Source organism: Strix aluco, chromosome 4, assembly GCF_031877795.1.
Source record: "Strix aluco isolate bStrAlu1 chromosome 4, bStrAlu1.hap1, whole genome shotgun sequence".
In the NCBI taxonomy this organism is placed as follows: domain Eukaryota; kingdom Metazoa; phylum Chordata; class Aves; order Strigiformes; family Strigidae; genus Strix; species Strix aluco.
In genome coordinates, this window is record NC_133934.1 from 115,447,998 (window position 1) to 115,474,683 (window position 26,686).

The window sequence follows — 26,686 nt, forward strand, 5'->3', positions numbered from 1 at the left end:
TCCCTCTGGATTTACGTTCTCCCATTTGCCATGTCTGTTGCTCCCCCTAAATTAGTGCCATCAACACATCTGGGGAAGGCACACTCTGTGTCTTCACCAGCCTCCTGATGACAGTGTTGAGAAACACGGACCCCAGCATCGAGCCCTGACTACTCTGCTCACTACCTGATGCCAGCTGGATGTCAGCCCTTTGATCTCCTGGAATCCAGTCAAAGGTGGTCCCATCAGTTTTCAACCCAAGTTAACAATCTGTTCCACCAGATTGTGTCTACAGTTTCAGAAAGGTCATTTCCCACTGGCAGAATTTGGCAGCTTTAAATCTTTCCTACACTGGCAAGGATGAAAATACGCAGATGGAAAGAGAAGCCATGATATCTCTGAAGTAAATTTTTCAAGTCCAAAATAATCTGAGACCTAGGATTGCAGAGGTCAGCACTGAACTGTATCATGAATTTATCAGTACAAGAACAGCAGTCTGTGTGGCCTTTAGTGTACTGAAAAAGGATGTTGTTGTTCACAGATGAAATCGAAATCCAACAGAAATTCAAGTGCATTTTAGGCACAACTTGCAAGAATTGAGTAATTCCCAGTGTCAACGGCTGCCATTTAAGCTTTACTTCCAAAACCAAAGAACATCTTCTCTTTACTGAGGCCTTGTTAACAGTTAACAAAATCACGCTTTCAGGAAGATCACAGCACTTGTAGGAAGAGATTTTATAGCTGCAGAGAAGCCACTAAAAAGAATAACTATCACGCGATCCAAAATTGAAGTAAAAAATGGTAGCAAAAACACACTGACTGACTCCAGTGAGAACTGGGTGTTCAGATGAAGAGATTACCACTTTGGGTGTACGTACACAAATTAGCAATTAGGGGTAATTGCTTTCAGCTGCATTTTGCTGTTTAAAAAAAAAGTAATAACTTGTAATTAACACTAATTTAAGGACAGATGAAAGCCCATGTTGGTGCTGAGAGGAGACATGCCTGACAGAAAACAGCTACCTCGAATGCAGCTCTGGTGGTATCAGCTAGAATATTTCTGCCATGTTCCCAAACCAAAATTACAACAGCTTTAATCTCTCTGTCTTCTCAGGCACTTCCTCCCATTAATCTTTCCCTTTGCCCATGGTCAGATCCTCAACAAAGGTACAAGAGAGGAAGAAACTCATTGTACTTCCTACTACTCTGCACATGCTGCCAAATACCAGCCAGACACTACTCCTTGGTATCCACCCACAGCCTCACATCACGGCACAGGACCTGCTGCCCTCATGTTAGTTGCACAACTGAGCTTGGAGCAGAAGCCTGTGAACCGCACTGCCCTGCGGTACATGCTCTTCTATGGCTATATAAAAAGAGATAACATATCCAGACACAAGATTAAAATGAGTTTGCTGGAAGATTTCCTGGCCATTTCACGTAATCTGCCCTGACAACATTTCCTGCCTTGAAACAAAAACCATCCCGTTCCAGGCAGCCGTGGTTGTGTTCCTCCGCGCATGGCTGTGCGAGGCAAGCCCGCGCGCAGGCTGCATGATGGGCAGGGCAGCCATTCGGTTGGTTGCGTCTAGGTGAACCTCCAGTTGTGTTACAAGTAGGCAAACCAGCAAAGTGCCGGGGTGATGTGCAGGAAGCTACTTGGCCATTACAGAAGCGTGTCTCTGTGGCTCTCCTGGGGTCAGTGAAGAGGTACACGACATGTGGTGCCATGCCTGCTCAGCACTTCAGACAAAGGCAAGTCCATTTCATGAGTACCCTTCCCACAAGTTACAACTCAGAAAACTACGCACTTTGAAACAATATTGTCAGAAGTTTACCTGCTCCAATACTCCACCCTGTAAAAGCGCGTGCCTGTTACAGGCTTAAATGCATCAGGCTTGTAGACTTCTTCTAAAGAAATGTGCTCCCAAGCTGTAAAACCCTCATGCAGAGTGGCTTAGTATGGATTTTGCTGGACAGTGATAAGGCTGGATCAGACCTAAATGTCCATCTGACCCAGAATCTCATCTGCAACAGTGGCCAATAGCATGTATTTGTCAGTGTACAGGACAAAGGGTAACAGGGACTGGTTCTCAGTTGAGCTTCAGATTATCAAACACCAGGCAAGTCAAAAACCCCAAACCCCAAGACAGTGATGCATCTGGCCAAGGCATGCCCATTTCCCTTAACTATATTCCCTCCTGTTGACTACTATTGCATTCCTTGTTTTTTATCCCCCGGTCTAACCAGCATCTATATTTGATTGAATGGGCAGTGTTCAGCAAGAGAGAAACATCCCTGGACCCACAGGAGCACTTCTCAAGTTCTGCAGCCCCGCTTCACTGAGCAGGCGCTGAGGTTCCCCGCTGGGGCTGGAGCTGGGACTCGGGTTAATTGCCCAGTTTTCTGCACCATTCCAGCACACCTCTGGGTTCACCACATGTCACCTTCACTAGTGGAGCTGAGCGGATTTAAGTCCCTGCAGTATAACTGCATGTGTATGGTTCATGTGGCTTCCTTAAAAAGAAGGTTTAATAATTATTCTGGAGCCCCAACCAGGCATCCACATTCTTCACACAGTGGAGAAGCTCAGAGATCTCATTTCATCTCTATTTCCTCTATTTCTACAGTCCTCAGGTTCACGAATCTTTTATTAATAAAAGGCTTATAGTCACTCCAAGGGGCTCAGACTCAAACCAGAATTCAGTCATTTTTATCACCAAAACTTCCCAGCAAACAGAGGTTTCACTGTAAACAGGATTTGCAATACATTATTCAGACATTTTGATGCTTTTTGGAGAAAAGGAAGCCCTCACTTATGACTGATTTTCGATTTAGCTCTGGGTAAACATTTAAACTTTTCGCACTCCCTCTATTCTACTGATTTTGCAATGAACATCCCCTTACCTGTTACAGACCATTAACAAAGCTCCCATTTTGTGCTTCCTCACCCTCCCTCACGACATTTAGAGAAATGCTGGAAAGCTGTAACCGTCCTTGGACTCCACTGCCCCAGGTCCCCATGTCCCAGGAGCTGGAGAAGGTAGAGGGAGGTGTCCTCTGCCACAGCTGAGTAGGGGTGCAGGAAAACAGGAATTTCCCTTTAGGGATCGGCTGCAGAGAATTACCTGGTTGCTTAGAAACATGAGATTAACTACAGCTCAGTTTTCCCCTTGCTTCCCACATGCACTTAAGGAGAGGCTGTAAATTGACTACTTGGGAGACTCGGGACAGAGCCTCTGCGGAGCAAGACATGGGGTCACCGCACTGGGTCAGGCAGCGGGCAGGGCTGTGTGAGCTCCCTTTGGTTTGCAACAAAAAGTTTCTCCTCGCTGAGTTTCAGCTGTCAGAATGAGAGTCAATCATGCAGCTCCACAGCCGAATCGCCTGTGCCAGGATTTTGGCTCTGATGACAATCAGTTGAGGGAATGCAGCTAGGGCAAAGGAAATAAACATCTGACAAGAAAGAGCATCTGCTATTTAAAGCAGATGATATTTTAAGCAAAAATTACATTAATTTCTGCACCTCTTCGTAATGTTTTCTATGTGAGCTGCCAAAGCATTGGTGATCGGCAGCAATAAATACGCTTGCTGACTGTTTGCATCTTCCATACCTCAATGAGTCAGAGAGAAAGACTGATGAGAAACACAGGGACCCAATTTACTGCTTTGCTTACCCACCTTCACATAACATGGAAATAGGAAAAAATGATCTAGATAAAACAGATGTGGACTTAAATCGCACATAGTTTTCGGTCAAACCAGTTTAACATGAAAGAGCACCATCACTAATGCAAACATGAGAGCGTAATCCACAATGTGTGCTCACGAGTTTTAATGAAGTCTTTGCAAGAAGCAAGCTCTCCAAGCCTGACATAACAGGTCAAAATACAGATGAATTGACATCTGCCTATAAAGTAACAGAATTCAAAAGAAGATACTGGGAAGTGTCACTAATTTAGATGATTTCACATCCGTTCACATTCAGAGACATCAGCTCTCAGACACGGAGTAGAAGAGATATGCTGTGTAGTACATACCTAACACCTTGTGAACAAGAGCCAGTGGTGTGGTTATCATTATGTTGGATAGTTATTACAAGCACGGGGTTAATTATTAGCAGAGCTTAAAATCAAAGAGAGTTTGATCCAGACTGCATAGTTATACAAACACACACAAAGCTATTACCCTGAAGCACTTCCAGTCTCTTTCCAGACAAGCTCAACATCGTTTAGACATGTACAGGGTGGCACACCATGCTAAAGTAGAAGTGACAGGGAGACTGTAGCCAGGCAGCTCTTGATAAGAGTTAGCACCTATGGGAGTGGGTGTTGTGGGAGCTCTTCACTGGGTTTTTTTGCAATACCACTTCAGTAGTTCTTTAAAAACAGTTAATATCACTAGAAGGAAGTTATGTTTTGAGTATTATTTAAGTTCTGCACATGAAAATTCTCTCTTTGACCTGGGAAAATTTTTTTTCAGAGAGGAAAGACTAGAGTTGCCTTCTGCTCCACACTTCCATGCTTTGCTATTAAAAGCAATGTCCTCTGCAAGGACAGGTTTGCAACTATCAGAGCTCTGGTTTTGTTAGAAGTTATTTAATGATATGTTATGATTTCAGGCTGGTGAGATGGGCTAGAAGAGGCCAAGGGAACAAAGTAGCAACATGGAAAAAAGACCAAACACTGAAATCACCTGACAAGCTTTTTTTTTTTTTTTTTTTTTAGATTAACAGAAACTCAGCTTTAGTAGAGTTGTTCTTTTCCACAGCAAAATGCTCTTTGGTGGATGAAACATGGTGGATTCATGTGAAACATGGTGGATCTCTGCCAAGTAAGTCAGAGCACTCTGCCTTGCTCCAGAGACGAACATCCCAACCATACCCAGGGTTTTTTTCACTTAATTGTGCTCTTAATTCAGCATTAACCTGATTGACTCAATTCTAACAAACACAGTTTTACCTGTGTGTAAGCACTTGATATTCAATCTGCATTAGGAAAGAAAACAAGGGATGTAGGTAAGGAGATAAGACTGAATTCAGAATACGCAGTGGCATTACAGTCTTCATCCAGGACGGTGCAGATGTGCAAACCTGGAGGTTTCGAAAGCAGGCACAGGGAGCAAGGACCGCATGCAATTAATAGATGAACCACACTCTTCCATAAACACCACAGGAGGAAAAGGAAAGGATTTTATGCTGGCAAAATGAAATAAAAATGCCTAGCTAAACTGCCTAAACAAGGGCATTTATGTAGGACGGGGGGGCTCAGCTGAGAACACTCTGCTCTTTTATTTGCTCTAGTACTATGTGCGGCACGTAAACATGGGCTGACATGACCGAGGGCTCCCCACAAGTAAGGGGGGCAACCTTCCTTTGGCAGAGAAGGATTAGTGTTTGCTAACTCTGTCAAAAGGAAATTGGGGTGACCTCTGCCTCCCTGCTGCTGCTCCCGCTATCCCTGCCGCAGCAGGGCTTACACTGTAGTTTGCAGTGTTTACATTGCTGGCCCCCAATCATCTTCTGTGTCTGTGGAGTCACAGCAGAGGCAGAAATTGAGCCTAATTCTCTCACAGCAAATGAGAGTTCTTTAGCAGCCCAGCATTTAGCATTTCACCTTCTCATGTACTGCAAACAACCACCAAAACCAGGGAAAAATCATGGCTCCAGAGGAAGTCTACACGACTGGCTGAGGAGGTCCAACTTCCAGACAGCTAGTGCTTAAGAGAGGGAAATGCCACCCATTAAGCCAAAACTGTAAAGAAGAGTCCCTGGGGTCTTATGAGACAGGACAGCTAGGTTCAGGAATCCCATCCAGCCACTGCAAAGTGCCATGACTCAAGGTGTTTGTCATTAAGAGTTGCAGCTATGAGAAATGCACAGCTTTAATGAGGGCTAAGTCAACACGAGGGACCTTCCAGGCGTGTAATACCAGCAGTTACAGTGACCGCAGATAGGAGTAGACTGTATTTTCATCAAGGAAACATTTGCCAAAATAGTTTCGAAGCGAGCAGTCCAAACAACCTCCCTGCTGTTTACATCAAAGCTCTCCCAAATGTGGCGCTCTCATTAGTAAATCGAATCTTGTTTTAGTAAATTAAAGCAGATTTCCATTTTGCTTTGCTAGCCATCACAAGAACAGAAAAGGTGAATTGAGTGCTGTGGCTGCTCCTGGGAACATCCGATCCTGGAACAACCTGTTAAAGGCTTGGAAAATACTCAGCATCTCTCAGCCTTTGCTCGTACCCCCTCCCTGGAGTACTCCTCAAGTCCTTTCCATGCATAGGTAAACTAAGGTAGGATGAACTTCAAATAGGCCTCACCCTACACAGTCAAATAAGCTAGGGAAAACGTATGTATGAATTGTATTATTTACATTTTAAGCAATGAAACTTCTTGTTTTGATACATTATACATGCTGGAATTACTAACAAGACTGCAGACTGGATACGTGCATTTTATGCATTGCTTTTTATCATGAAACAGTGCTGGGCGACTTTGTGGAGGGACCAGGCAGACCCTGGAAAACTCAGTTTATGGCAGTATAGATAAACAATGTTCTCCTGCCTACCATTTTAGTTTAAACCATTTGCTATCTGTCAAATTTCACATTTTTTCAACTGCAGTCAGGCTGTGCTTTTTGGTTACCTGTCATTCTTAGTCAGTCACTGCTGTAATCTTGTTTATTTGTAGTCATGCTATTGAAGCAATGATGTATTTTCAAGAGATTATTCTGTATAAATGAAAGAAAATATTTTTTTCTCAATGGCCACAAATTAGAGAACAAAAGCAACATAAGCAAGGCAATAAATAATCTGTATTTATACAAATTAACCTTGAATTTGTTTGTTTCTTAGTTTGCAGTCTAAAAACATGACCACTTGCACTAGGCTAACTTCATCGATTTCTACTACTCAGATAAGCATGCCACAAAAAAAGTCTGAGGTGAGGTAGTAGCTTTTATTAGGCCAACAAACAGGAGTTGGAGAAACAACAAAGCAGTTTATCAGCCAGCCTAATAAAAGACATTACCTTTCCCTACAAACCTTGCCTTGTTTACATCACGGGAGCAACTTCACTAGCCAAATATTTCTCAACCTAACACATTTTATATTTGCTGGAAGTCTCTGACTTCCAGCCTCAGTTTATGCTTGACTTTTGTAACTAAACAAGATTTTCAGTGCAGAAGGGCAAAGAAAGCACAGGAACACCAGTACTGGAAACGAAGCTTGTATAATTTTGCCAGCGTGGGCACTGGATCTGCGAGTTCCTCCACCCCCACATGCTGCAATCCCAGCATCCGCAGAGAATCCCCAGCAGCAAAGCGATGGGCCTTGGGACCAAATTACCTCTCAGCTGACACTGCCCTGAATTACCATCGCTAGTGTGGGTGGGTCTGTATCCCAAATAACTGATCTGAGAGACGAGCTGGCTCCTTTGCAGGCGTGCAGGATTCCTCGGGGACTCCTAAGAGGCAGCAGCAAGCTCCTGAAGTGGCTGAAAGCCATTTTTCATTCCACGTTCACTGTCACGGCACTGAATTAGGAGAGCATTTTCTGCAAGGCTGGAGGAATAATTGTATCCCACGATCAGCAGATGAACAGGTAATGTATAGCCATGGGGCTGTGTAGGGATACCCAGGAGGGTTTAGGGAAGCATCCCAAAGTCTGGAGAGGACTAATAAACTGCTTCCAGGAACCAAGCACATTAAGGTATGTAACCGTGCCTTGTCAGCTGTACAGTAAACATACCCACACACACAGATGTGGCCCTTTTTCAGCATCCTTGTTATTAAATAGAGCCCAGGCATCCCCAGTGAGCTTCTTGTTGAGACAGACATGCAGGGAAATACTCATGAATTTCTTTCCTAGTCTATTTTTGTTTAGAGTAGCCACATAACTCCTCCTCACTGCCTCAAGGCGATGACAAAAGCAAAAGCCAGAATGACACACAAATTAGCCTCAGCCCCACCGCTCCGGCAGGACAGGCAGGGCTCTGTTGTTCAGCCTTTCCAGCTAAACCGCTCCTCTGCCTGCCTCTCCCGGCACAGCCTCCAGCACCAGCGGCTGTGACTGAGCTCAGCTCCAAACATATTGACCCTGGTACAAAGCACATGCTTGGCCCGACCATCCGAACTCAGAGGTCAGGGTCCTCTCCTCTGCCACCCTCACTGCTTGCTCTGCATCCACCTCCACTGCCAGGACTTTGGTCAAACAGGCAGCAATAGACCTGTGCTGCCAACAGCCTGTCTCAAGTAACACACCAGCAGAGGAAGAAAAGCATCCTTAGTTCAGTTTACACTTAACTAGAAACAGCTGAGGTAGAGCCACCTTTGTTCTGAAGAGGAACCATCACAGCAGCCTCAAGAGTGGTTCAGTTAATTAACTTTCAAGAAAGTTAATTTGGATTAACTTTTGAGTGCGCTCATGTAGATGCATGCTACGTTCGTTACTTCTTAGCTACACCATATCAGAGTGGCAGTGGCCAGGCTCGTTGCTCCGTGGTACAGTAAATAAATACTAAATCTGTGTTTTAATGGTATCAGTCAGGCAGCAGCTGTTGCTGCTGAATGCCCAGCAGATTGCTATGGCTCTCAGGACTCTCATCAGGGAATGTACTGAATAGCCTAAAGATATTATTGTCTGGCAACAAGCATTTTATTTCATAAACACAACCTGGGAAAAAAAAAAAAGTTAAATGTTGTGAAGAGATGACGAAAAGGCTTTCCTGTTCCCCTGCTCTGGGCACCAGGCTGTCGAATTTTTATGTGAGGGGAAAATAAGACATTACACAATCTTCTGAAAGAGCGTGTTAGAGAAATGGAAAGCGAGATACAGAATTAAATGCATAATTCATGGCTTGTGAGAGCCTTGAGGCAAGACCTTTCGGACTTGCTAATTGCTTTGCTGAGAAGTAGGCCAGAAGCCATAATAAAGACTCCTACACCTAGGCAAATATACACATAAAGCTGTTGTAACATCCACCTAGGGGCTTCCACATCACCCCTCTTGCACAGATGTGCTGCTTGCTCATCTGACAACATGCCAACCAAGGACAAGTGCATGGGATATCAGGCTGCTCCGAGAATCTGGATTTAATTCTGGTATGTATTTCTCTATAGTCAGGTTTTTGGACTGCTGGCAGATACATTTATATAAACTGCCTGCAGCCATACTGTAGCCCTTGGAGGACCCTCACTGTGTGCTTAGAGCCTTAGCATGCAACTCTGTGCACGTGAGACCGGCAGAGATGGGCAGCTCCTCCACTGCAGTAGCCAGATTTAGCCCCACTGAACTCAATGGCAAAAAATTCAGTGGGTGCAAGATCAGATCCCAGTCGTAGGCAAATATATTAATTTGACAAGTAGGGAGGATGAAGTCAAGGGTAACAGCTTATAGTTACAGAGGGTTGCGCAGGTGCATAATTTGATGGATCTAAGTCATGAAAATGCATCAAAATACCTTTTAGCTTCCTATGCCATAACCACCTCCCCCTCTATGTTCCCAGTGAACACCCTTGGATTTTCTCATCCCAGTGGGCAAATCGTAGGCTTTTATCTGTCTACATGTTCAAGGCTCTCCTATTCACAGTCTCTCATTTTAGAAAATGCTATTCCAGCCAACTCCCTGATAATATGCTGCTGACCACTGCCAGTCACTGCTGCTTCTCCTTTGTTAGACCCCACCAGAAGCTTGCCTCAAGGAGCTAAGAAAGGCTTTGCTATTGCTGTTTCCAATTTGTTACTGAAGCCAGTTCAAGCCATTCACTGTGATGGATTTGCCTCTAAAGCACGGGGATCAGTCGCCTTCCTGCTCTGCCAGCTTGTCTGGCTCCAGCCCCTCTTCTCCTTGCTGTCCTGTTGTAACTGTCTTCCCCTGCAGTGTCCTTAGAGAAGTCTGACCTGCAACTGATGCTCTGCATCCCTTGTCACAACACATCAGAAAGAATCTCTTTTTAGTCCCTTTCCTTCCCCTTTGGTATTATTTGGTATTATTTACTGATGTATCAAAATTACCTTAAAAACTCACTAATAAAATGCATATCAGTATCTTTCATAAAGCAGCTTATCTCCACAAGGTTGCAGAAGTAAAACTACTGAAAGTGAAAGAAAACAAAATCTGTCCCTTAATTGATTTAGTGTAAGTCATACTGCATTGATGAATTTACTGAAGCAGATTAAATTTTTACTGCTAATATACTTATTTACTTACTTCAAGATGTTCCACCTATTTCTCGGGGTCAAGAACATGAAAAAGCAGAAGGACTCGAGAGAGATGAAGAAAAAATAAGATGGTTGAAGATCCCTGGGTTTGATGGGTTTCATGTGGAAACCATCAGTACTGGCTTGTGAGTATGAATGAAGCTACCAATTATATAATAGCAGAATAAATTTTCAGAGCAAGTAAAACATCTTTTTTGTGATACTTCAAATCACGTGATGGTGAAGAGACAGATTGCTTTGCAACACCTTCTATATAAGAAACTTAACTATTAATCTGTAAACATAAAAGGTCTCACAATGAAAGCAGAAGAATTTAAAGAGCAATTCAAAAGTCAGGGAACTACAATGAAGCTGAGGATCTCCAGACTTAGATCAGACTCAAAATGCTAATGCCCAGCCCTGAAGGTAAAATAACCTCTAAGCTACTTTATAATTGAGGTGCAACATGACTCAAACCAAGCTGCAACCCATTCAATGGGCAACTCTCACCTACACCATTTTAAATCTACCTATACCATTTTAACTCTAGCAATGTTACTGTCCTTTACACACTCTCTGATTTAGGTTTTGACATCTACCAGAGGCATACAAGCAATTCACAGTTTCCTTAAAACTGGGGGTTTACAGCCCAAATAAGCAAATTAAAGTTAAAGCATGGAAAAGGGAAAGTGAAAACAACAGAAAAAGGTCACTTAAACTTGAGAGTTCCACCTCTAACAAATTTTGATAGCTCCCACATTGGAAATAAGGTAAATAAGCATTAGGAGTAAGTACTCTTTGGTGTAGTTTTATTTTGTTCTGTCACCTACCCATTTGGTCCAAGAGAGAGAAGTCAGTAAAAGAAGAATGGGTCCACTGCGATCGCAACACAAAGGGCAGTCTTTCACTTACTAGAAAGAATACTAGCACAGATGGTGAATCAACATTTTGCAGGAAAATCCATGTGCTTCCACATTAATGAGACACGGGTTAGAAGAACACAGTATTATACACTGTCGTCATTATGTCAGAAGTGATTTGTTGTCTAAGCTTAGGTAACCAGATGGTACCAGAAATACTCCAAACTTTCTATAAGCACAAAGCTTTCACTATAATTAAAAATGGTTTCAGAAAATATACTTGTTTCTCAGAGTATTCCCAGTTCACTTTTAACTGCTGAACATGCCCTGTATTTTGCTTGCAGTGCTTTAACAGGGAAGATGTATATGCACTAGAAAACATCAAAAGGCAGGCAAGGGGAGCTGTGCAGAACATCACATTCCCAAAGTGCGGAGAAGGAACCGGGGAGCCGAGAGCTATATGGTGCTTCCCTGGTGGATACACTAGCAAGGTCTTTAGAAAAGACCTGGTCTCTGGTCATGCAGGATGGCACCAAATCCAAACTAGGGAACTATGTGATCCATGTTCATACAGTTAAAAATAGCTCCACCGAGGAGCAGTGGCTGCTTCTGATTCAGATCAGGTTTAACCCCCTCCCCCTGTGACAGGGTTTATCCATATTGGAGCCAAAGCAATTGGGCTTTATAACTAAGTCCCATTATTAACATACTTTCATTTCTGATAGGAGCCTCAAAAATCTTCATAAAAGCTCGCAGTGAAATAATTGCTTTCTTTTCACTTCACCCTAGCAGACTCCCACAGGTTTGACTGTTTTTTTCTCTTCAAAGTAAATTGTACAGTCTCTCTTAAAAGGCTCACCTTTAAAAAAGCAGCCTAGAAAATACCAGGCTAAATTTGACATGTTTTTCCCTATGTTTCAAAGCCAGGGAAGGGTTTTTCTGGAAGAAGATGACACCTTTGCTACTCAAGTGGATTGAAAATCTGCTGCAGAAAAAAATGGGGGGAAAAAAAAGAAAAAAGAAAGGCATGAACTGCTGGGAGAGTATGTGGGTGGCAGGATTCAATCTTTAATCTGATCAGTGTATGTCAGCACTTCTCCACAAACATACCTATGAGGGATCTAATTGTTTCCCTCTTTGCATTGCTATAGGTTTGTACTGTTTTCTAATGATACCTCTTATTTTTAGGTTAGCTTTCTGCCAGTCTCTTTGCCTGATGTCCAGAAAGCTAACAGGTTAACAAAGCAAGAAAAGCTGATGCCTTTCTTCATCAATTCATTTGCCCTTTTAAGTGTCTCAAGCAAATTCATCTTGAAATTAGAAATCATATCGTCAACCAAGCAACAGACAACATGGTCCAAAGAGCAATTTAGAGACTGGTAACTAGGGAGCAGGCAGAGGAGGCGGCTACTCAGCTGATGGATATAAATAGTAAAATCCTAGTCAACAGGATATTATTGTTCTTTGGGGTTCCCAAAGAAGCCTTAAGCAATGGGTCAGCTCCTACGCACATTCCGATCTCAAGTCAGTGCCCGTGCACAGTGGGGAGGCCCTGCCCAGGGAAGACTCAAGGCTATTTCAGAAGTTACCAGGTCTCAGCACTTCCCATGCTCCAGTGGGAGGAAAGATTGAGAAAGTGGGGGGAAAGTGCTCAGCAAAGCACCTGTCATCTATTCATTCCTTTAAGTATTAATAACTCATCTCTAAGAATCATGAGACTAAATAGCAATGCTTTCCTCTGCTCATGCCACGAAGCCAAGCCTAGATGGAGATCACCAGACAAATACCAAGGAGCTTGAGAAACTGGGAAAAGAAAACAAAGAATAAAAGGAGTCTTCCAGAAGCAGGTCAGAATGGCTTATTTATCAAGCTGTAACTCCACAAGACACTGGCTTCAACTGGCTTCAAGTGAAGGCAGCTTACGCTCTCAGGTATCACAGAGCTTCCATTATAAACTACATTTCAAGGTGAGGCAATTAATAAAATTATGACCTTTGCAGCAAGGAAAAACAGAATCTGATTGCTCTCCTATTTCTAATTTTGTTTCTGTTAACTCTCTGACTTCCTTCTCTTGCAGAACATATCCTTATAATCATCCAGGGCAAACAGACATCTTTAGGTAGGTATCTCTCTACATTCAGGCAAGATAAATATGTCTCATCCATGCCCTAAGCAAGCTCTCCCTTGTTCTTCCTCTCTACCTCACTGAGCTCTTTCAGACCCGTGCACAAGGGAGACAGGGTTTCAGGACAGTGGATACAGCACTGCTCTCTGTTAAAATAACATTTGGATGATTCTGAGAACTGAACTGAAGAGCATGATTTGACAGCAAGTTCAGGCCAAGATAAAATTTAATCTGATTCATTGATGCATGCAAACAGAAAGCTTTTATTAGCATATATTTCTCAAAGAAAACAAATTATAGTTCCTGGAGATGTTCATCATGAATTATCCTCTTCCAGCCTCTAGTAGCAAGTTTTCTTCCTTCTCAAGCTCCACTTTATCTCCTTTCTAGCAATATATACTCAAACCAAAGCAAACAAAACTCCTGGAACAAACTCAGAGAACTGAAAGCATAGTAAGAAGAGACAGAGGGAGCACAACTCCAAAGCACTTGGAGAAAAAAGGTTTTACCTGAAGATGATAAGCAGTAACTCATAAAGACGATCAACATGAGACTTCAAAAAATACATCTTCACAAATAGGGAGAAAAAACCAGGTTGATTCCATTCCACAAACATTATGTTCTTCTTGAATTAAAAGAACCCTAAACCAAGCCAAAATGAAGTCTGATTGCACTCAATAAGCCTTCACACCAAGTGGTATGTGCTGGAGAGAACACCGACAAGCACAAGCAAATCCAGAAGGAAACCACCTGCCACCAAACATGGGAACACCACATGCCAGATCGAAAGCTAGGTTTGTAGCTTCATGTGAATTATCAAGTTGTATAAGTTTGCAATAGAGAAGGCAGCATATATGTATTACAGTTCATGTGAATTGTTAGATGATATTGTTAGCTTTTGCTGTCAGATGGTGAAGGAGAGAAAAAGAAGGTGTGAACAGAGAAATTTGGTCAGGTAGTTACAATGGTCACCTTGAAAAGAGAATACCAAGGTTCAAGGCCTATTCAGTGTTCTGTCCCTGTTCTGGAAAACTTTCCGTATTCACACACAGAAAAGTATGTCATTAAGCTGTCTGGATAACTCTGAAACAAATCCTCTGGCTTTCATGTGCTTCTGATCCCCAACCCTAACATAAGGGTGTCTAGAGAAATAAATCAAAACCATGAGACACTCAAATACTAAAGAATTAGAAATAAATCCCTGCTAGACTGTACTAAGAACACATTTAAATTTTAGTCAAGACAAATGCAAAACAGTGGGAAAGAAAGCCTATGGGCATCAATATTATCTGGGTACCAGAACTCAAGCTTGGACTCTCTTTGTAAAATCACAGTTATTAAATGCTACTTCCACATCTGTAACAGCCGCATGCAAGAACACACACGTGTAGGAGGATTGGCAAGCCAATATGATGTGGGCAGCCCACACCAATCTTTCTGTCACATGGACATCATATTAGCACATTAAGCTGTCTTCCATGCAGCTCCTGTTTAGGCTCCAAAACTGATCAATAGTGTGATAAATGAAATGAGCGGAAACTTTGGCTTGAAGAGCCCAAACTGCAGCAGCTCTGCAGTCAGTCACTCTTCCGAAGTTTTGGTTCACTAATGAAATGATAATATAAGAGGTCAAGTGAACATTCAGTTTATAATTAAGTGCCTGAATGACAAAGCTGTCTACTGACTTGAGTGACCCAACATAAGGGGTCTGATCTGAGCTTGCTGTAGGCATCCAGACCACCTCTGCAATTGGCTTCTGATCAGTCTCAGCATAAAAGCAAAGGACTCAATATGCATTGAACAAATTGGGATCCTGCATGAGAAAAATTTGCTCTAGAGCCATCTGTGGGATAGGCAATAAAACAATGTTTAGACCTCCCCCAAAATTAAAGTCAAGGACTTGAAAGGTACCCAAGATCTGAGCAGTTGAAACAAAATCTGAATATAACTTGGTGCATTAATCAGTTTCCAAAGTGTCTTGAGAGACAGATGGGTATCAGCTTTCCAGACCTCCACAGCTACATCTGGATCTCTCGGCGCCTGAGGACAGCCCCTCTCAGTGACGTCCGGGACTGGACGGGAAGCATGCACTGCCCTTCTTCTGCAGACACTGGCTACCATCACCAGGGTCACAACCGCTTCCTGACTTCAGAGTAATCACACTGGTGTGACCTCACAAGTTCTTAAATGAAAATAAACTCATGATGAGTGATACTGTCAACTGCAGCATTACAGACGAAGGATTTTATAGAGTCCTTCAGCTGTACTAGCAACCAAAACATGGTGCTTCCTCTTGATACATGCAGTTTTTGAGACAATTAAATTTCCTATCTTCTTTGATCCTTCCGACAAACATACAATGTTTTAAAGTTTTGAAAGGCCAACACTGAATACATCAAAAAGACCATCTACCTTTAAAAGAAGAAATGCAGCAGCAAATTCAAACTCTGTCTTCTTTTAGCCAAGGTCAATAATTGTATTAACTTCTGGAAAAAGGCTGAGCACAAGTTCTTTTTAACGAACATTAGGTCCCTTAACAACTTCTTTCTTTATAATGGACAGAAATGGAAAAACTCACACAAGAGTCCCTATAATTTCAAATCACTCCTTGTCCTGTATCCAGGGAGATGTTTTGGTTTTTGTTTTTTTTTTTTTTAAAAAAAAACAACAACAACAACAAAAAAAACTGAGAGTAACAGGAACTGAATGTTGTTGAGTGGCATTAATCATCAGGGCCAGGAAGTCCCCTACTTGGCGTGGAACCTGAGAACAAGGACAGGGACCGAATGCTTCCCAGCTACTCTGAACAGTAACTGCTGGAATCGCTCAGGATTTGTACCAGAAATAGGCCTACTGAGTACCTTGTCAAAAAGGGAGAGTCAATGGGAATTTTGCCTCTGAAACCTTATCTTCTCATTTGGGCAGGATTTGTATGATTCACCACTTTTAAGTATCACATGAAGATGCTGGCCACAGTCCCTCCTGCACTATCATTAGGTTTCTCAGGACCACGCTCTTCCCCATTTGCCCAATTGTTTGCTTTGTTACTCTCCCTGGGCAAACATCCCAGATATATATAAGTTATTTATAAATACTGTATCTTTATTAAGTTATAACTGCAGTTCGTGTTTATCATGAACATCAGTAAGAGCCAGAAAGCTTTAATCACATGTCCAGATGCAGTCATATGAAGGATCAGTTTTTAACAAAGTTATCTTCATTGGCATTGCATTAATTTGTGATGTTGCCAGGACTCTCTTGTCCTTCCCATTTTTCACAAAGCCAAGAGAAGCATAATCAGCCCTTAGCTGTGAACTACTCTGACTGCATATACAAAACACCTACTGATATACACTGGGGGGTTCTTTGCAAAAACTAAAACAAAATGACAAAGTACTTCTGTCTGACCATTAGTGCACAACAGAAAGACAGCCCATACACGTAACCAGTCCCTCTGCTATGGCAACAATTTAGAGCTTTAGCTGAAGTCCTGTGAAATGGACAGTTCAGGCTGTGATATGGCTCTCACAACATATGAATAATGCATGGCCACTGGACCACTGAAGGGTTTATTGTACTGTTATTTGGGTTTCTTGAAGAAAATGTAGGAAAAACAGGCTGGAAGAATAGAAGTGTGACTTACCATAAGCCCTTGAGAGTTACAAGGCAACAGCAAGATTAGTGCACATCAGAGACCTTTCACAGGTTTCAGAAGTGCTAACAAGTGAATTATTCTGACAGACAGGTCCAGAACAGTAAGACCTGCCATGTTACTTCTGACAGTGATGGTGAGCTGGGTGAGGAGGGAAAAAATGCATGTAGGCAGTTTACTTGAAGTTCATTTTCTCCCCTGCAAATACCTTCTTCCTGGTGCAACATATGAAATGCTTCTTTTTAAGGGCTCTTTGTTAACATGGAGACTTCAACTGCTGAGCCACTGTGAACACCAACTGCTTCAGAGAGCTGCAAACCCTCTGAGGGACAATCCTGGGTGCAAGACCTGTCTGAGCTTCCATTAAGTCTGGCTAAAACATGGAGCGCATGCCCTGGGGTCCCAGTATAAGAACAGGAGCACCATGCCATCCACTGTGATGGAGGTTAATTATGCACTCGAGACTTGTTTCACAACTAGGTAACTACAAGGGTCTTCAACCCAACCCAAATGCAAAATAGAAGACTGAGAAGTCCAGTTGCCCAGAAAGCCACAAACCCATCAGTACAGACAAGCAGAATATGATTTACTTCCTTCAGACAAGATTTGGTCTTCTACTTATAATCCCTATGAACATGAAGGGTCTGCTGACACAGTCTGATCTAGCTGGGCCATCTCATGGGTATGGGTAGAGCATCCCTGGCTTTAGCAGGGCTCTGGATAGACTCAGATGTATGGAGCACCACCAGAGTGAACAAGGCAGCACCACAGCCTGAGGGATCTGCATTGCAGGGCTGGGTCTGGCTGGCATGTAAATCTAAACACACCACTAAACAGATGTGTTTCCTGGTAATGGACACTGAGCAAGAGCTGAGACTTCTTTGTCCACCTTGGGACTCTACCAAATGCATTCATCCCCATTCTTAATTAGGATAGGATGAAGATCCAAAGGGATACATTCATTAAAAACAACAACTGGAATATAAGTGTTTCTATTTGAAATTAATCCTGTGATACATAGCTAGTGAGTATTTATTTTGCAAACAACTAGTTATACTACCAAAAGAGAAAAACTTAAAAATTGCCATAATGAAGCAGATCAACAACACTGGTCTGGAAAGGCCTCATTTCTGACTACAAACAGTAAAAGATGCCAACATAAAAAGTATAAAAAATAGGGTAACTTGTTGTTCATAGATTCACTGGATCTGAATTACACTGATAAATATCAGGAGTAACTTTCAAGATACTATAGCATAAAATATGTTTTTATATATGTCTGAATTAGTGGAAAATAATTAACAGAATCCCTTGAATCATTACACTATTTCAACAATTATGTTTTGAATCACACCATCCAATTAAGTAATAGGCATACAGATGAGAGTTATCTTTTAAGTGTTTTTGATAAATTCTTTTCAGATTCAGTGGGATTTCTGGTTTTATAAAGAAATCCTCTCTGCTTGCAGGTTACATGTCCACAGGCATTCATGCTGTAGACATCTGTGCTGTTGCTATTATGAGCCTCTTTAAAGTTGTCGATTTAAACTTCTGTTTGCGGCTATAAAGCCTCAAACTACAGCTAAAACATAGCTCAGCTGTTTGCACAGAAATATGCAGCAATTATAATGAAGTAAAATCCATCCTGCAATCCTCCACCTACAGTCCCTACCCTCCACCTACCCTCCCTAACTGGTTGGGGAAAGATAAAAATAGAATAGCAGGTAGAGAGACATGTAGAAAAAGACACTTACTGCTTAAAAGGTGCTGTGATGCCCTTCACCACCCCAGCACTGACACAAATGTGGCTGCTTATCTGGCAATTTCTTCTCCTGAATACATAATTTTGAGAATCTTTTTGACTTCTACATGACAAGACAGACATTTGGCTCTCCCCCTTTAGACATATGCCCTTAACAACCATTCTGCAACAACAGGAAGTTTAAACAGCATAGGACATAAACAAATAATGTTTAAATGGACACTGACAAGCCAAAATGCCCAAGGTCTAGTCCAATAGAAAGCTGTCTTTAAAACAGAAAAAGGAAACCAAGTCATCCCTTTGTAATAATTTCAAAGTACCTGCTACACATACTTCAGGATGCAAGTGACATAACCTTGAAATTGTCTTTAGAGGAAAGAAAATTGTTTGAATTTCTGTCCAAGCTCAGGGGACAAAACAAAAAACAAGCAGGAGAAACTATGAGAAGTACATTATATTTTTAAATTGGCACTAGATTTAACACAGTGTTTTGAAGACTGCCATTTTTAAACTAATGCCATTCAACTTCAGGCAAGTGATATGGCCTGAGATGTCACCAGCTCTCCTAACGCTGAGGCTGGTCAGTGCTTGAACAACAGCTCACCAAGGAAAGACAGAGAAGGTGATGTTGGTGAGTGGTAGCAGATCAACCCCATGCCTCGAGTCAGGTCCATGCTTGGATGCCAAACACAGTCTCTCTTACAATGAAGTGTCAATACGCTGGTGTAAGAGTTCATTTGACTGTGGAGCTACTGGGCATGATTTGAATTTGGTGTAATTTCATCCATGCAATGGGATAGAAAGCCCAGACTTCTAATTTGTTAGAGAAATTAGGCACTGACCTTGTTAAAACTGCATGCCAAAACATGCAGTGTGTACTTTGCCTTACCTCTCACTGCTCCCGTATTTCACTGCCAGGGTTTCCTATGTCTGGAGCAGGTAAGTCTTCCTCCCATTGCTGACAAATACTGTCACGTATGAGAGTGCCCTTACAAAGACCATCCCCACCAGAAGACACATTTCCAGCACGATCTTTGGTTTGTTATACCTGGATCTGAATCTTTATTTTGGGGGTTCACATTTATAACTCTCAGGCCTATTTAATTTCACTTTTATATAGAATAAGATCACTTTGTGGTTCTACAGGGCTTTGTCTAAGGTTCTCCAGGCAATTTAATCTTTCCAAATGTCACTCTAATCTACAAAGAGCTCCACTGAAATTAACATGTCTACAGGCAGAATGAAATCCTGATGAGTATGGCGACAAGTTATGGAAGAGTTAAAGTAATGAACAGTTACAGCACCTTACTTTTGTCAGAAAGAATAGATACATTAAATAAGGTTTCCTTCTATTTGTAAAATTTCCATGTGTTTGAAAGGCATGTCAAATGATAGCAAACGGGTTGAATGCTGTTGTAGCTTGTAATTAAAAAAAAATTATTACTCTCTCTAGTTAAGTGCAAAGGTTCTAAGAATTATGCTTCATACATAAATGGATAAACAAAAATACAGAGAAACACTTTCAAGACTGACTTTTGGTTGTCCATCAGAGACGCCTAAGCCCCCCAAAGTGAAGATACATACATACTTTCACTGCCAGAGTCAACTTTTATGAGTTAAGCATCCGTATTCCCTCTTAAGCCATAGGCTTTGGAACCTGTTACCTCAAAGGAAGCTGAGGTTTGTATCAGTGACAACTACAGTTACTGCTGTTCAAAGCTTGTAAAATCTACATCTTAAGGATCCAAACAGCAAGACAAGCAAAGTCAGAGAGTGCTGGGAGTTTATGACTAAGTGATTCAGCCAAAGGTAAAAACTAGGGCAAGGACCAGGAACCAAAGGGGCTGGTATTGTTGAGTTTATTTCTTACAGGCTGTCACCACTACTTTTTTTTTTTTGCATTATTTCTGACAACACGACGAAATATTCCTGCGTAGCCCTCTAAATAGGTTTGAAGGCCATGTAACCCTCAGCAGAGCAAGCCTGAGACTCGGGAAAGTATTTACATCAAGTGAAATTAAGGAATATACATCTATGGATTTCTGTTGGTTCTGGATCAAACCCTCAGTGAGTAGCAAAATGACAAGTAGCAGGACTTTGGGCTCCTTGTCTAGTCCTCTGATAGAAGAATACTAGAGTCCTACCATCCCAGCCCATGTACTCTATTATAAATATATGAAATGAACATTCAAATCATAATAATTTTTAAATGGTGGTAACAGCACTTGCTTGCCAGAGATGGACAAAACATCTGACTGCACAAGTATTCATCTCCACATATTTCATTCCAAGGAATGTAAGGAATGATACATACTACTAAATATACATTCAGACTATTGCAAAGCACAGAACCAAAATATCATCTAAAAGAGAGTAATTCCTGCTGAGGATGTTGCCACTTTCTAGTGAGTGCAGTTCACCACATAAGGGAGTATATTTTCGATGATCCTAAATCAAGCTTCCAGTAGGGAAGATTTTAAAATATTCTTGTGTTGTAACAAAATGTTCCCGCTGGTGTTGTAATGAAAGAAAGAAAGAACGAAAGAAAGAAAAAAAAAAAATCTCCTGGCAGGAAATTAATTATTGAGTATTCCACCGCTTGATGATGTGCTCCTACATTCTGCGCAGGCTTTCCATTTCTCTCTTTCAGTATGCGGAGAAATTCACTATGGAGAACATACAAACAGAAAAAAGAGCACAAGGCTATCAGTTTATTAAATGCATTTAGAAACCGAACAGACCTGGAGTGAGGAACTTGGTTTGTGCATCACCACACCTGGTGCTTAATCCATCTTTACATTCCCCTCTCCTCTTCTCCATCAGATTGTCACTTTTGCTTCTCTTGAATTACCTCTGTCGAGAACAGAAGCAATGCGCTGGGCTTTTAACATCACTTACCTGCAACAGCTTTGAACTATCACTTCCTTCATTGAAAAAACAAAATGGAAAATCTCAGATCTTGATGGAAAGGGAAAATAAAAGCCCATCATCATATGCCTATGTTATCCAGATGTAACTCCATTTTTAAAACCATCCTTTTTTTTCCCCTATGTCCAGTCTGTTTAGCAAATTTCACCCCAGCTGCCAGTTTTAGTCTCCCTGTAAAAAAGCTGAAAACCTCATGCATGCCATAATTTCACCCATCAGTTACATGACAGAATATATAGTTTCTAGGGCTACTTCTGTACCCAGCATGTGCACCTAGAACAACTCCTGAATTCGGTGGGATCACACCATGGCAAAAGCATCCCCGTGAGAGCAGACACTTCCCAGTAACCGGCACCCTGGATCCTTTCTGGATGTGGAACTACCAAACTAGAGAGGGAAGATGCAACAGACTGAAACAGCATATGCCATCTTCAAATAGTATTTTACGTCAGCAGTGCTCTATAGCTTAGCTAAGATATAATGAAGAACTTTCCAAGAGAAATGAATAATTTTAGCTTTTAAAAAAGGAGGCAGAAAGGGTATGGAAAACTGCTACAGCAGATGGCTGTATGATGCCTGTAGAAAGTTTAATACCAGCTAGGCTACTCAGGTGCTAGTGGTACCATTTCTCATGGTCATCACCACTTGGGCTCATCTCCTTGGGCTCTTCCGGTGACTGCTGGGTAGGATGGCTTGGTCACAGCATGACAGTAATGTCTCTATCTGCCTTCCAGACCTGAAAGGCCTCATATTTGGCTGGCTATGCGCATCAACAGAAGTCTCCATCTCTGGATGCGGACATGCCAGTGTTTTCATGTGTTGTTCATATCTGCAAATATTTAGCTGCTGCCTCCCACCCTCTCCTTACAACATACTCCCTCTTGGGTCTATATTCATGTCATGGGATCCCCCGAGACCGGGAAGCACCTTCCCATATGTAAAATGTCCCACTGAAAGGAAGCATTCTGGAATAAGACAAACCATCAACTTCATAGCACCTACCCTAAACATACTTGGTCTTGCAAGACAGCGTTGCAGGAGCAGGAGATGCAGCAGCAGATGGGGACCCTCACCACCCAAGGTTCTCTGTGTGGCCCTGAGCAGCAAGGCCCTGCAGAAGCTCTGCCGATGCTGCTGGAAACTCTGCATCATTCTCGGCTGTTTTTTTATCCTAGACTCAGGACTTCCTAGCACATCAAAACTATTATGGATTCTGCAACTGATAGACAATGATACTAGTGGTGATTCAGATCGCATTGTTTTGAGAGGAGAGAATTAATTTTGAATTATAAAGCAGGAGCAAGTTTAATTACTACATATGAACATAGAGCATATGCTGCCATTTTATAAAAAACTATCCTGAAGAGAATCACCATGCTTTGCCACTGAGCTCCTGAGTGACAAAAAAATCACACTCTCCCGAGTATCAGACTCACCATCTGTAAAATGTTTTTCATCTCTAGAAGACAATGTGAGAACTATGTGTTACAAATTCTATATACTGTAAGTGATAGATACTATCACTTGCTTTGGAGCATCACCTTAGAACAAATGCCTTTTCTCCCCTATAAGAGCCCACATGGGGCATAAAACTTCTTAAAACCCTATTTAGCAGTGCAAGCAAGATGACAACTAATATCTCTCTCAAAATTCTTCTTGTATGGCAAGAAGAGAACAGGAGGCTTTTTTCATGAACATAATGTTATTCAAAGGAATTTACCCTGTAGGATGACATTCTCCTACAGGACTATAGGAATTTTAGAGAAGGCTGCGAGCATCTGTGTAAATGCATCTTAAGTTCCAGAAAGTTTAACTCCTTCTTACACAAAGGACTGAGAGGCTAAGCCAAAAACATATTACTCTTTTTAAGAACGGATTTCTTTTATATTCCTTCTCAAAAAATGCCCATGAATTAAGGATTAACCCTGGTTTAATTACTATAGTTTTGAGCAACAAGAGATCAGAGGCAGGCCATCCATGCTAACACACAGAACTCAAAGAGGCAGAGCCAGGAGTCAGAAACGTGGAACTACACTGTAATGAGAGACTGTCAAAACCCAAGGGGAGTTCAACCTGGAATCAACAGCCCTGGCTGTGCTCAAAATCTGCATCTTGGAGGTTATGATGATGCAGGTCAAAATGTTGTGGGGTGACCCCATCAGCAGTTAACTGCATTAATACAACACCAGAGCTGAAAGAATGGCTAATTTGAGACTCTTTTCTGATAAATTATACATCTCCTATAATCAAGCCAAACCAAAACTAATTTCCAGCAACTGCACTGCCTCTGCCAGTAGACAGTGCCTTAATATCATTATGCATAAACAGGAAGAGATAATGACCTATAATTCAAGTCTATTATTTTTATGGAACATGAAGATACATTGCAGTATAATGTGAGCTGTTGATTAAGATTGGTATGTTACATTAAACAGATTGTTCTCCCATAAACCACTGCTGTTTTTTCTTCTTCGATTGATTCTTCCTATCCTTTGCCAATTGCACAGAGTTAGCTGGTGAGGGGCAAATGTAACTTTGGAGGAACTACTACATTGATAACGAACTACACTGAAACCTAGGTATTTGCATCCCTTCCGCCAGCACTGCCTGTGGCAGGAGAGCATCTCATAGATGATTTACCCAAAAGCTCTGCCCATGTTTATTCAACAGTACCTTATGAGAAGGTACATTAAACTGAGCACTTGGAGAGCCATCGGCTTCCCTCCAGACGGCGCGGTGCGGACCCAGAGCCGCTCCCTGACCGCGGCCGAGTTCCGCCACATCCCCAGGTCGGAGTCGCAGGGCGGGCTCTGCCCCCTGGCCTGTGGGGCGCCTTTGCCAGGCTCCGCGGTGCACAAAAGGCAAAGCCCCGTTACCCGCACAGGCAGGGGAGCCCCGGCACCCCGCAGCTGGCCAGGTCCCCCCGAGGGGGAGCGAGGTGAGCCGGCGGCCCCAGTCCCCTCCCCGACGGCCCTCCGGAGAAGGCTCTTGGGGGCAGCGGCCCCCCGAGGCGGGTCCGGGCTGCACCGCCCCCCGCCGCCGCTGCTGCACCCCCAGCACCCGCGGAGCCCCCGCGCCCCGTCCCTCCCCGGCGCCGGGGCTCTCCGCGGGCCGGGCGGGCACGTCGCCGCGCCGAGGGGAAACTTTGGCCCCACCGCCGCCGCCGTCTTCCTCCTCCTCCTCCTCCTCCTCCTGCGGCTCCGCAGCCCCGCCACCCCCGTTTCGGGGAGCCGGGGAGCCCGCACGGGGCGGCCCGGGGGGGCGGGCTGGGGAGTCCGCGGCAGCCCCACGCCGGAGCGGCGGGAGAGGCGGGGGCGGAAGGACCGGCGCAGGGACCGGGAGAGGCAGGGGAGCGGGGCGGCGCGGGGGCGGAGGGAGGGGTTTCTCCGGGGGGGTTGGTTTACCTTGGAGGTTCTGCACTCGGATGTCGCTGATGTGCCCGATGAGCTCCTCGCGCTGGAACCAGTCCCACTCCTGCCCGGCCATGGGGACGCGGGGCCGGGGGGGGGGGGGGCGGCGGGAGCCGGCGGCACCGCCGCCTTCACCGGCACCGACGGCGGGCGCGGAGCGGAGTGGGGGGGCGGCCCCTCTCCGCACCGCGCTGTGCCCGCCCCGCGGCCCTCCCCTCCCCTTCCCGCCTCCCTCCCTCTCTCCGCCCGCCAGCCCGCCCGCAGCGGGGCGGAGCGGGGCGGGGGGTCCGGCCGTGTCCCCCTGCCGGGGGCAGCTCCCCGCCAGCCGCCCCCCTCCTCCCCTCGCCAGCGCGGCGGGGCTCCCGCATCGCCTCCCCGCGGAGCGGCGTGGGCAGCCGCGCCCCGCGCACCGGCCGCCCCCTCGGGCGCGGGCGGGCCCGGCCCCGGCGCTGCGGAGCCCCCCGCGGCCCCGGCCCGGCGGCGGGGGCTGCCCCCCGCGGAGCGGCTGCCCCGCTGCCCCTCGTCCCGTCCCGCGCGGGAGCGGCCCGTTGGCACGCTAAATAAATCGCTTTCTCTTGCTGAGGCAGCAGGGGGGCTGCAAACAACACCGAGCCGCTTTCTCGAGCTGCGCGTGGGGACGGGAGAAGTGTCGCCCCCGCGAATCAGTGTCACGCGTCCACGGCAGAAATGGAAGAAGCAAGTGTGAAGGGCAGAGGGGTTTTCCTCCTGGAGATGAAATGAGCGCCACTGTAAATTAAAAGCGCTAACGTGCCGATGCATATTCATTTAGCCTGCTCTTGCTAGTCTGTTCAGGCTGTCAAATTTCCTTTGTGGTGAATTGTCACATCGAATACCTTCAGTTACACCATTTTTCATCAAAACTGAGCAGTAATTGTTATCAAGGCTCTTCAGTATCGCTACGATCCGTGCTCTACAAACTCGGTGAAGAGCATGAGCATTTCCTTTACATACAAGGCATTTCATTACAATATACCACTGTACTTTTGTACCTGTTTTCAAACCATGAAGACTGTATAATGTAAACAGCAAATTTTGACGCAATCCAGTCAGACTAGTATAGCATCATTAGTTAGACTAGCAAAACACACAAGCCGAGATCTACAAAGTTAAATATAAACAAAGTGGGATCTAGAGATTGTGGCCCTTTCAAGTTGGAAAGTGTTTATGTGATCCCAGGTAAACGCTCACTCCACACAACCAGTTGTTTCACCCAGCTCAGGAATGCAGTGCTTTCCCACAGCCTGCTCTGGTGATTTCTCTTATTATGACTCAAAATCAGATGAAGATGGTGAGAAGGCAAAGGCATCCATAACCTATCTAATAGGCGAACTATTCATCACCTCTATGACACGCACCAGTCAACTATCCCAAAACCCAGAGTTTACATATCAAGGCTCAAAAGTTTTGCACAAATGTAAGGACAGATGAATGCCATGCCAGAGAGGTTTTAAACCTGCATGCAGGGAGCAGAATAAACAGATTGTGAATAGGAAAATACACCTGAACTCAGCCAGATTTGCACAAATCACAATGCCGGGCTTTGACTTCATTTTGCGCTGAGAGGACCTGTCTTTTCTAGGAGTTATCTGAGTGGGCTGAATGCATCAGTACTGCGTTTAGAGGTGGAGAAGCAAACTGAGCCAGTGTGGCTGTGGGAAAAGCAGGTGAATGACTTCACAGCATTGGTGAAATACTGTCCACAAGGGACAGCCAGAGGTCCTTACTCCACGCTGCTGCTCAAAGCAGGACT

At 43.8% G+C, this 26,686-nt stretch overlaps 1 protein-coding gene across 2 annotated transcripts in view; it reads right to left on the reverse strand.

The window, feature by feature from the left end:
• CLMN (calmin) overlaps positions 1-25,036 on the reverse strand; it is a 77,777-nt gene extending 52,741 nt beyond the window's left edge. Inside the window, exon 1 of one of the 2 annotated variants that reach the window (XM_074825035.1) lies at positions 24,910-25,036. In XM_074825035.1, coding sequence (XP_074681136.1) covers positions 24,910-24,991 — 82 coding nt within the window. In that variant the 5' untranslated portion in view covers positions 24,992-25,036. Of the gene's footprint in view, positions 1-11,008; positions 11,134-24,909 lie in introns of those variants that run through there. The other variant, XM_074825036.1, reaches the window with a different exon arrangement.
• Between the last annotated feature and the right edge of the window lie 1,650 nt (positions 25,037-26,686).